The sequence below is a fragment of the Octopus bimaculoides genome, chromosome 1 (genome assembly GCF_046866305.1).
Source record: "Octopus bimaculoides isolate indiv1 chromosome 1, ASM4686630v1, whole genome shotgun sequence".
NCBI lineage: Eukaryota > Metazoa > Mollusca > Cephalopoda > Octopoda > Octopodidae > Octopus > Octopus bimaculoides.
Window position 1 is genome coordinate 160454960 of NC_142928.1, and position 12629 is coordinate 160467588.

A 12629-nucleotide genomic window follows, 5' to 3' on the forward strand; every position below is an offset into this window, starting at 1 on the left:
ATAGTTTCATCATCATTGTTAAACAATCATTTTCCATACTGGCATGAGTTGGATGTCTTGACAGAAGCTGATGAGCCAGAGGATTGTACCAAGCTCCAATGTTTGTTTTGGCATAGTTTCTATGGCTGGATGCCCTTCTTAACACCAACCACTTCACAGTGTAATGACTATATTTATGTGGTGCTGGCACTAGTGAGGTCACCAAGTAACTTGTAAGACAAGACCCCTCTTCTGAAGTGTGGGTACTACTGAGGGAGGTGGCTTTATGCTAGGTGATGAGATGTTAAAGCATGATACATGGATGAGAACAGCAGTTTTTCAAAGAAGATATACATGGCTGTCTCAGTTGGAAAATGAGGGATTGAGTCAAAGATGTGTCAGGATGTACCCTCAAGTTACAGGGCAAATATAAGAAAAGTGGTCAAGAGGATTGGGCAGAGTGAATGGATAGGTAAGTTTACAAGAGTGTGAAACGAGAGGGGCAGATGGATAGAGATGAGGATAGAAGTGAATGCAGTGAATGGTGAGCACAGGTGGAGGCATGATCAATGGGGAAACATTAAATATATAGGAAATAGGGAGAATTAAAGTTTATTACCAACTGGAAATTGGATAGCCCTCATCTGGTACTATTTAGCTCTCATCAATACAACATTGGTGATTGCATCCAGTACATGGATTTAATCACTGTTGTTTGAAGAATAAGTTATCTTTGATCTGTTTTCCATTAACTTCAGGTAGAGCATGCAATGAAACTAAGTCTGAAACAAGAAATGGCTAAAGCTGTGGAGAGTTATATCCAGAATCATCGAAACAAATGGGTTTTAATGTGGCCCGGACAGATTGTGCTGGCAGCCAGCCAGGTACATTGGACAGCTGAAATTACAAAGGTTTGGTAGAAATGATATTTCTATATCTTAAATTAAGTTAAGAAAAGACATTGGAAATTATTTTTATGATTAACTTCATCTGTTATTATTGTAATCTCCGATCTTCCTCAGGTTTCATATTTCAAGCTTATTTTTAATACATATGACTTCCTAGTTTGAACATGTACAACTTTATGTTATGAATGTATTCAGCTGCATATTTTGATTATGTACAACTTCTTCAAAAATTACAAGGACTTGTTACCCTGTATTAAATGGTTATTTACCATTTTCCTTTAGGATGTTCTTTGAAATATTGTATAAACTACAATTTAGGTTCAAATAAGTAATATCTTATCATCCACTGAGTCATTGGTGTACCACTGAATACTTCTACTTCAAAAAGCTAATGAGATCATCTCTACATTATCACCTAACCTGCTAAAAATAGAAGCTAAATCTTTCCCAAATAGCATACTACCATCTTCAATAAACAGAGAAACATTGGACCATTTTTCTTTGTTTATTTAAAGTGTTGACTGGAGAGAGATTTAGCTGTATTACCCTAATAAAACATGATGGAATGGTCACAGAAGGAACGTCTTTGATCATTGGTCTGCTCAACCTGCAGTTGTTGTTTAACCTAGGGTTAAACAATAACTTAGTATAATCCAGTTGCAGAATACAATACTGGAATCTTTAACTAATACTTTATCAAATCAGTCACCACGTACAATTCAAATAATCTTTACTCTATGAGATTGGTGAAATGAATAAAAGCAGTGAAATTTGTGGTTAAATATAGCATGATTTGTTTCTTTTTAACAAAATTAATTTGGATACATTTTTCTTTTTATCCATTGTAGGCCATCGAAAAGGGGTCTATCCAGCAATATGTGGAGAAAAGGCAACACCACATTGAAGAAATTGTGGAAATTGTTCGTGGTAATATTTCAAAAATGGCCAGAATCACTCTTGGAGCTCTCATTGTCATTGATGTTCATGGTAAGAGATAGAAGTTCAGTTACTCTTCATGTTGTTCATATTTAGTTGAAAAAATGTTGCACACAAGAACATTGATTTTTTCACAATGATTATTGTTATAATTGGTGTTGTTGTAGTTCAGCTCCAGGTCAACCCTGATTGAAAAGATTTATGATCAAAACATTTACACTATGACCATCCTTTCATAAGTTATCCATAATAGTCTCTAGCCTGAAAGTCCTGCAAAACAAACCAGCTAGTTCATCCTCATCAATGTGTAAGGTTTTTCCAAGCACATCATTGCACTTATCAACAGTTGGTTCCCTATATATTACAAAAGTGGAACTTTCACCAACTGCATTGCTCTGTTTGTAGAGAGTTATGAACACCTGATGACTTTCCAGATGCCAGGCACCCTGACTGGTGTGTTGTGGTAGTAGCAGCATCCATTGTCTTCCCCCTCATTATTTACATTTCAGAGAATTGTAGTTGTTGTTGCCTCTGCAACTGCCTATCGCTACTCTTCTCCTACTTTTCCTGTTCCCTTGTTAAGCAGCAGGGCCTTTATATGGTTTGTACTCCCATATATGTGTGGCAGGTGGAATTCTCACCTGCACCATTAGTCTGATTGACCTCTTTTCCATTCCCACAATGGAGTAAAATTCTGAGATAGTCTCATGTTCTTCATGCATCTAAAGATACACAGACTCTATGACTACATGTTGTTAAGTGTCACCTCTGTGCTCCCCACCTACCCATACTGTACCACAAAGGTGACAATAAACTAAGGGCCCACATCAACACAAATATCTCTGGCTGTGAGCCTTATATTCCTCTTGCTTGTATACTTACACCAAGTTTCCATATTCTCTTGTCTTTATCATTTCTTTGTTTCTCTTACTTTTTCCCAATTAGCTCGAGATATTGAGTCCCAGTTAATCAGTTCTCAAGTAAGTAATGTACAAGACTTTAACTGGATTAGCCATTTGCGGTACTATTTTGAAGACCAGTCTGTAATAGTTCGAATGGTGACCACCTCAGTTGCATATGCCTATGAATATCTGGGGAATTCAAGCCGTCTCGTAATCACACCACTTACAGACAGGTGTTACAGGTGAGCAACAGTTTATGGATTTGTATTACATCTAATTTATTTCCCTGTTATTGTTATTGTTGCTTTTGTTGCCATCCCTCTTTGTGTGATTGGGGAACAGTATTTCTGAACTGTAGCGATTATGGTTAGCTGCTCTGTGGCATTAGACAGCAGCATGTTTCTGTGTATTATTTCATTTGTGGACAATTATGAAATTTTATATTAATTAAAATCAGTTAAAAATTTCTTGGGAACACAGTACTTGAATGTTGATTTGATAAAATATGTATTAAAAAATTGTTCATTAATATTGATGAAATTTATTCTTAAAGTAAAACTTTCGTTGATGTGATTGTATTAATAATGTGCACAAACATTTTGTATATGCATCATTTTGCACATATGTTTAGTGTGTATTAGTCAATTCTTTTTAACTTTTGACATTTTTTAGAACTCTTATGAGTGCCATCAGATTAAATTTGGGTGGAGCACCTGAAGGACCTGCTGGAACTGGGAAAACAGAAACATCAAAAGATTTAGCAAAAGCAGTTGCAAAACAGGTAGTACAACTAATATGATATATTCAGCGGGTTAGATATCAAGTGGTGCAATGAAAATTATCTCAGTAGTAAATGTTATCAAAATAAAACAAAACCTAGAAACAATAAATAGCATAGATTACAGCATACTGGACATGTATATGGACGACTCAACAGGGTGAGATGAATAATCAGATGGAAGACTAGAAATTTGGATCCTGTCACACACAATTCATGTAGCCCTAAGTGGGCACCATATATATATTTATATATTGTTATAGTTCACAACTGTAAATTGTTGTGTATTTTTCTAAACTCACAATATTGAGTTCAACTCATCCTGAGAGTTTAATGAATGTAATAGGAAATCATTCCAGTTTTAGTCTTATCTTGAACCTCAACATGAAAATTAGATTTACAAGTGTGCTTCAGTTTTCTGTTTTCAAGAAAATGTAACATACTGTAATAGGCCCCAATACACATAATTTAAATCCTGGGCTGAGTGGAAACCAAACTGCTTTGAAATTTGGTAAGATACATTCTATAGATAAAAACAATATAATTGCTTTTATATTTGATAATGCTTAACAAACTTCATCAATGAGCAAAGCTTTCTGATTTTATGGTGCAGAAACACAGAAACTGAAAAATGACTTAACAAGCAGCTAAGAACAACTTCACATGCTCATGAATTATATTATACTTGAAGTAATCTAGAAAGATCATTAAACAACGAAGGGAAATTTGAAAACAAACAAAACTATTTGATATTTTATCATTTTATTAAGTGACCCTCATAAAAACCTATCGTATGTCTGCTATCCAGATACTGTTTTGACATGGTTGAAACTCTGAGCTATCAAATTTGTTACATCACATACTATGACTGATAGTCAAGACATCAAATTGTTGCACATGTTCTGTCATTTAATCAGTGTCATTTTATCAATCCTGGCTAGATGAAAAGTTACACTTACCTCTGACTGACCTTCATCATCCAAGGTAAACAAAATCCAAATACCATTTTTAGTTATCAGCTCAGGTAGGAGACTCCGAAAGGGGTTTCAGGGAGTAACGTCTCTGCCTTCCTGAACTAGTTTTCCACCACATTTCTTTAAAAATTATGGTGGAAGCCTTGGTCTCAGGACCACTCATGTCTAGAAACTGAGGTTGGGAGTAAGCAAGGGCATGCTCCCCATAGAAAATCCAGCTCCAAAAAAAGCCTTATGATAGCAAAGGAGAATGGGCCTCAGCCAGCCCAATGGTTGGGGTGGACTACACCTGCCTACCTCAGTTGCTATGGTATTGAGGTAGATCCAGCCACCCCCATTAACAGGGACGAAAACCAGATTTAAAACACTGGATGATGATGATTTTTAGTTATCAGCTGAAACTATCTGTGATTATCATAAATGTATATCTTTAAATCCTGTGAAAGAGTTATAAATGCCTCAATTTCCATATCTTCTTTGATCAATAAATTTTAAAATTTCAAACATAATTATGTAATCATTATGGATTCTATAATTATTTTACAGTGTGTTGTTTTTAACTGCTCAGACAGTCTGGACTATAAAGCCATGGGCAAATTTTTTAAAGGTCTGGCCCAGTCTGGTGCTTGGGCATGTTTTGATGAATTTAACAGAATAGAATTGGAGGTAAGTGTTACTAGTTAGCTGAAGTAAGTATTGCATGTTGTATGTATAAGAATAGGTAACAGATTGTAATTTTGAGTGGTAAATATGACTTATGACTTATGTCATCATTGCTCTTGAGAAATGTATGAATAGCACAACACTTCATTTCTCCCCTAATATGAATATTAGGCTTTCTATATATGAAATCAGTAGTTTATCATGTGGTTTGACAGTACCACAAAGTAAGAGAAAAGTTTTTAGCAGAGCTTTTCTGTGAGCTGATTTCAATAACTGACTTACTTCTTTTATAAACTAACATATTTAAAGCAGATATGAACATTACAAATGCTTCAGTTTTTTAGTATTTTCAAAAAGTTGGTACCAGTGGTTAACTATAGAATATAATGACCAAAATGTTGCTCCTGTGTGAAAAGAATATGTAAAGTCTACATTATGGATTGGATAGACTGAAGCAAATTAATTAAAAATGACTGAGTATTGAACTTATTTGTTTACCGGTTCATGTATCATAAAAATAAATTCTGCTGCAGGGTTTTGCTATATTTAGCTACATTTATGCTTGTTCTTATCCACAATTGTATAGACTAGATTAAGTTTAAGAATTTATTCATAACAATGATGAACTTATTGTATACAGTGCTCAGGCACACTACAATTTCTGAACAAAATTCTTGACTATTTATATGTCAGTCATGGTTATCCACACTGAAGATCAACAGAAAATCATTTTAATATAACCCTTATTATGAGGTCTGTCCAAATGTAAAATGAATTTTTAAAAACAAAATTTGTCGTTTTATTTACAATTTAATCAAATATGTCCCCCTCTGAATAGTTCCCTCCATTGTTACGGGACCACTTCCAGCAGACTCTAGATGGTTGGTCTGCAAGAAAGAACAGCCAAAACTCTCACAAATTTTTAAAAGATAGATACAGATCTGTTTGATTAGAGCTAACCTAGTGTTAAACAACAATGGAATTTTGATGCCTGTAATGAAGCTCATTAAATGCATTAAATGTGGTAAAAGCTTCAACACCTTGATTTGTTCTCTTTTTCATTTGTCCTCTTTCTCAAGGTATTGTCTGTGATTGCTCAACAACTACAAACTATCCAGCGTGCTATAATAGAACAACGGAATATGTTTGTCTTTGAAGGGACATACATATCTCTTGATCCTACCTGTACTATCTTCATCACAATGAATCCTGGATATGCAGGTCGAGCAGAGCTGCCAGACAATCTGAAAGTATTGTTTCGTACTGTGGCCATGATGGTACCTGACTATGCCATGATTTCAGAAATCCTCCTATATTCAATGGGCTTTGCTGATGCCAGAAATCTTTCAACAAAAATTGTTGCTACCTACAGACTCTGCTCAGAACAGGTAGAAAGTTCTATTCTCTTCCTCAGACTCTCTTTGTAATAATTATTCTTTTTGCCATTTCCTACATTTCAATGAATATCATTAATTTCATTCTATTTAGCCTCCTCTTCCAGTTATTTTCTTCCATTTCATTAGTAAATGGTGTCATCATTACCATCTTTTTCATCATCATCATCATAGAAAGTATATCATTGAAATTAAGTGACCTAGTAACATAATATGTAGTGCAGCAACTGTACTTAGTTAAGGTAACATTATATATACTGTTAACAATTGGAGAGAAACGTGGTAAAGCTGTATGCTTATATGTAACACAATATAGGAATGTAGTCAAACCTTGTACTATACTTGCTGTGCATAAATATCATTTTCAAATTTGGACTCAAAGCTAGCAATTTCAGAGTAGGAGGTAAGTCGATTACATCAACCCCAGTATTCAACTGGTACTTATTTCATCAATTCTGAAAGGATGAAAGGTAAAGTTGATCTCAATGGAATTTAAACTTGGAACATAAAGACATATGAAATGCTGCTAAGCGTTTTGCTCAGCATACTAATGATTCTGTCAGTTCACAAGGCAGTGAGCTGGCAGAAACGTTAGCATGCCGGGTGAAATGCTGAGTGGTATATCATCTGTCCTTACGTTCTGAGTTCAAATTCCGCCAAGGTCGACTTTGCCTTTCATCCTTTCAGGGTCGGTAAATTAAGTACCAGTTGTGTTCTGGGGTTGATCTAATCAACTGGCCCCCTCCCCAAAAATTTCAGGCCTTGTGTCTAGAGGTGAAAAGATTCTGCCAGTTCGCTGCCTTCTCACTGTACATAAATATAGTAACACTAATTATGTAACTAAACATCTGTAGAAATGTATATGTAAAATACCCACTGTCCTGGGCTGTGGTAACACTATGTGTGCTATGCTCACTGTATATAATATACTCATAGTACAAAATTATTGCGGTACTGTACATGTATCATGCCCACTTCACAGATATAGAGGGACGCTATATATACTAAAAAAAATATATGTAGTTTTTCTCCAATCCTCCTTCAAAAGAGCTGCACTCCTGAAATATTCACTCCTCTCTCACCTTTTCTCTGTTGGTAAACTGTAACTGGGCATCAATAATACTTCTTATCATACCCTGTTATCTTTATCTTATTAGCAAAAATAAAGATAATAAGCACTGATGATCATTTTTTTTTTTTTTTTTTTTTAATGTTTAATCAGAGAATAAAGAACAGCACCCATGGTCTGTTGAAGGACTCCAAGACTGTTGGTTAAAAAAAAGTGAGTGGGACTGGAGGTTTGGTTTGAATGCTTGCAACAGAGTGCACCCCATTAAAAACATCTAGTTGTTGTAAATGATCTCTCTGATAAGCTTCTGCAAAGTTTTCATTACTCAGTTTCCTTCATAAAGCTTTTTGTCAAACTGAGGCTATAGTAGAAAATATTTTACTGCGCAGTAAGATCAAATCTAGAACCATGTAGTCACAATGCTGTTGAGAGGAAGCCCTCCAAAACAGTGCGCATGCTCTCCTATTAATCTCATAAGTTTGCTAGCATCTGGTATGCAGAGCTTTCAACTGGTAGCACTTGCATCAGCAAGCTGTTTGCAAAAAGTCATATGCAATTGCTGTGTTATAGTCCCTAAATAAATTTAAAAGTTTTAATTTAAAGATAAGCTGTCAGAAGCCTTGCCTATTCTCTAGTTCCTAGACAAATAAATATGTTTTAATCTTAAGTTATCAAAGTCCTTACCTAATTCCTAAAAAAATGTTATTTCAAGATAAGTTACCAAAGTCAAGCAATTATGTAAATTCTGTTATTTTCTGTCTAGCTCTCCACACAACAGCATTATGATTATGGAATGAGAGCTGTGAGGTCTGTATTGACAGCTGTGGGTAACCTCAAGCTGATGTACCCAGACCAAAGTGAAGCACTTTTGGTCTTAAAATCAATCAAAGATGTCAACTTGCCAAAAGTAAGATTTTATTTTTATCTTTGCTTCTGTTTGCTGACACTTTTTTTGTTGTTGATCTAGGGCAATTTATATGTAGGATACTGACCTATGTGTGTGTGTGTGTGTGTGTGTGTGTGTGTGTGTGTGTGCATACATGCATGTACATGTGTAGAACTGCTCCCTACATATATAAATATAAGATATCCTATGACTGAGCTTATGATGAAACTGAATGCTGTTAAGTATATATACCACAATAATAACAGACAAATCACCCTCAAATCACTTTCTACTATCTTAAGAAGTTCACATTCAATAATGTAATCCAAAGTGAAGTATTTAAAGGGAAACAAAGACAGTATTGTTCATGGTTTTGATTAACAGTCTACTCAATCAGACCCCCATTACTTAGGGGTGAATAAAGGTTTCAAATTTTTGTGTGAAGTCAGCAATTTTAGAGAGAGAGGGAATAAGTCAATTACATTAATGCCAGTGCTCAACTGGTACTTATTTTATCGATCCCAAAAGGATGAAAAGCAAGTGAACTTCAACAGCATTTGAATTCAAAATGTAAAACTGAAAGAAATACTGTTAAACATTTTATCTGATATGATGAATTAAATAACAACAACAATAATTGATCTATAGGTAAGCAGTTCATATCATAACCCCAGTATTATATAAAGTCTTTGATCAAGACACATAGTATTCAATGTTAAAATTCACCTAAAGTAGGTGTCACAGGCTGGTGTAATTCACTGCTATAAGAAGCAGTAGGCCTGTGGATTTGAGAAATGTAGGAGTTTTTTTTTTTCCAATACAGGTTTTTCTAATGCTCATGACAAAATATATGTGCAATATAGCAACATACTGTCCAAGACAGATTATTTTCTCATCAACATATTACTATGCATGAGAAAAAAAAACTGAAATGATCATTAGTTTCCATTGACAGAAACAGATAAATAAAGAATTTCAAGAAATACTATAGCATAATAAGAACCAGTAGTTCAGGGTGTTAACTTTACAAATCTTCATCATCATTCCTTTAATTTCTTATATTGCAGTTCCTTTCTCAAGATATCACATTATTTGAAGGAATAATATCAGATCTGTTCCCAGGATTAGAATTACCTCAGAGTGAATACAGTCATTTAGAGATGGCAATAAAGAAGACTTTAGACATAAGGAACCTGCAGCCTGTACCTTGGTATATTGAAAAAATAATCCAGGTATTCATCTATCATTTTTTTACTATGTAGAGCAAGAGTGAATCTGCTTATTAAAATATACATGTAGGAATGGATGGATGCATGCATACATGTATGTATGAATATATGTATATGTTATACCATTCATATTATGAATATTAAATGCAACCATTTGACATAATAGCACATTCATTGCCATTCTCTTTTCCTACATGCCATTCTAATCCATGATTCCCCACGTTCACCACCTCAACTATGATCATCACTGAGTTTCTGAGCATGCTTCCCCAGCCAAAATTAAACATAAACACCGCATGCTCATTCATCATTAACATCAGACTCAGCTTTTACATTTGACTCACTCTTAACAAATGATCTAATCTTGACATATTGCCTAAAATTATTGTCTTATCTGCGAGCAATCATATTTAATAAAATAAGAAAACTATATGTGATATATTTTCATAATGAAAATATTGTTAATTTTATGTTGATATATTTATATTTTCTTACCGTCAACCCTGACAGATATACAATATGATCTTGGTACGCCATGGTTTAATGATTGTTGGGGAACCTATAGCTGGCAAGACCTGTGCCTATAAGGTGCTGGCTGATGCTCTTGGAGACCTTTCTCAACAAAATCTTATGGATGAGAATCAGGTAAGATATTGCTTTGTTTTATTACATTTCTTCACTTTCCATAATTACATTTATGGCAAGCAAAGGAATTTGATGATGGTTCTCTAGTCTAATGGATACTGTAGCATAAATAGTTAGCTTCTGTCAAAATGAACCAGTGATCCAGGTTCATTTATTTTCTTCTTCTCTTCAAACAGATGCAACTGAGATGCATCTCGCAATATTGCACCAGGAGTCTTTATCCTCCATCAACTTTGGTAAAGCTGCAATTTTATGTTGTTGTCTTTACCAATAACATAAAGGTAGTTGAGTGAATGGACTTAGTCCTCAATTAAGATGCAGAGGTTTCTAAAATACATAAGATATGACCTGTTGTTCAGCAGGATAACAGTGGCCAACTTTGAGCAATGATAGTAGAAATGAGTGTTAGCTATTTTACTGTTTGAGGGTTTATTATTTACTGAAAGGAAAAAAGACAATGTGGATTCATGTCATCCTATTTCTTGCAGAATCCCTAAGACTAGTTGAAGAAATGATGAAAGAACTAGAGACCTAATCTGAATGCTTGCATTATGAGAGTTTCTCTCATAGTAAGTACAGCAGTATAGTGGGGACAAATATTACCTCATAGTACAAAATGTTATCACTCTAGTACATATTATGTATGATGTACAAACGATATATCATACACAATTTATATAGACAATGCTGGGATATTTCTGACAAATACCAGACCATGTTATAACATTTTCTGTTGTAATATATAATAGTATCCTCTGCAGAGTCCAGATCAATGCAAGGTTTTATTATGGAAGACCGACAGCTACTGTTACAATAAATTTCTCTTCTCCATGCCATTGATGTTGCCCTTGGGAAAGGCTGAGCTGAATACAGTGTGCCATCTGTGCCTTTGCAGGAAACTCAGAACATCAAGAACCAGAACAAATACCACTAATCATTTTGTCCAAAGTACTAAGGATTTTGAATTTTATTTATCAACCCTACAACTCCAGAAAGATGAAAAGCAATGTTAGTACACATGTTCATAGTGGGTCTGGTAGATATACAGAGTTGCCCCCATCCACTGCTACCTTAAACTGTTACAATTTCTACTGTATAACACATAGATGAGGATGAGGATAACAGCAATAGTAGTTGCAGGAGTGGTGGCAATAATGATAACAATCATATGTTGTTGTTGCTGTTATTTTTGTTGTTGATTGGTGATGAGTGATGATGATGATGCCAAACTTACAGTCAACCAGAAAAATTGAGTTTTATGTTATTTCTTATTGCAGGTTGACTACCGAATTATTAACCCGAAAGCCATAACAATGGGTCAACTGTATGGTAGATGTGACCCAATCACTAATGAATGGACTGATGGTAAACTCATTGTGCATGTTTCCATTAACGCAATGATAGATTGCTACACACGTTTTTTTTTTTTTTCTCTCATTGTTTCTCTCTGTGTTCCTTTCTGTGGAAGAGCATAGGCTCGAAACGTTAAAGACTTTTTCAATTCCCGAGCGTTATACTAATACATTTGTTTATTTTCTACACCACCTGTCTTCGTCTTTTGTTTTTTGGGGGAATTCTCCCTATATATATATATATATATATATATATATATATATATAACGTGAGAGAGTTAGGGGTTGGGGGTACAACCCACTAAGGGACAGTATCTATCCAGTATACTGCTGGGAGGGTACCCAATTATTGCTACGCTAGTGCTATACTAGGTGCAATCAATGGGAGCAGGTAAAAGTGGAGGTTTTACCCAAAATTTGTGTAACAATTAGAAAATGGAGGATAATATGCTGAACCCAACTACTTGCAGACGGTGTATCCCGTTGAATTCATTAATTTAATTCATAGCAAAAGTGACAAAGGGAGGAAGAAAAGAAAAAGAAAGAAAGAACCAAAGCACAGGTGTCCATGGCAGACTATGTTATTTTGCCAACATGGTTTACATATAGAAGTACAAAGTACATAAGGAATTAGAGGATGAACAGAAGTTTAATCTTACAGCTGTTACGGCCTAGTTTTGGCAGACCCCATTCTATCCGAATATTCCTTTCCGGAGTGATTATCGGATGACATTTTGAAATGGGGTTACATGCCCGAACCTCTAGGCCTCTTCAGAGATTCACAAAGGGTTACATACAGATGTAGAGCAAGAGGTAAAAACAGAGGTGTGGTAGAGACCAGAAGAAAAACAACAGCAAAAATAAGATAGAAATAAAAATAAAAATACAATTGAAATCAAAATATAAATAAAAAT

The 12629-nt window shown here is 34.8% G+C and overlaps 1 protein-coding gene across 1 annotated transcript in view; it reads left to right on the forward strand.

Moving 5' to 3' along the window:
- The window catches only part of LOC106881001 (dynein axonemal heavy chain 3), a 172777-nt gene that overhangs the window by 79165 nt on the left and 80983 nt on the right, over positions 1-12629 (forward strand). The window contains exons 25-34 of the mRNA XM_052972117.2: positions 738-890; positions 1736-1874; positions 2769-2967; positions 3398-3506; positions 5024-5143; positions 6220-6528; positions 8367-8510; positions 9557-9721; positions 10229-10363; positions 11641-11728. Of these exons, the coding sequence (XP_052828077.1) occupies positions 738-890; positions 1736-1874; positions 2769-2967; positions 3398-3506; positions 5024-5143; positions 6220-6528; positions 8367-8510; positions 9557-9721; positions 10229-10363; positions 11641-11728 (1561 nt within the window). The remainder of the gene's footprint in view (positions 1-737; positions 891-1735; positions 1875-2768; positions 2968-3397; positions 3507-5023; positions 5144-6219; positions 6529-8366; positions 8511-9556; positions 9722-10228; positions 10364-11640; positions 11729-12629) is intronic.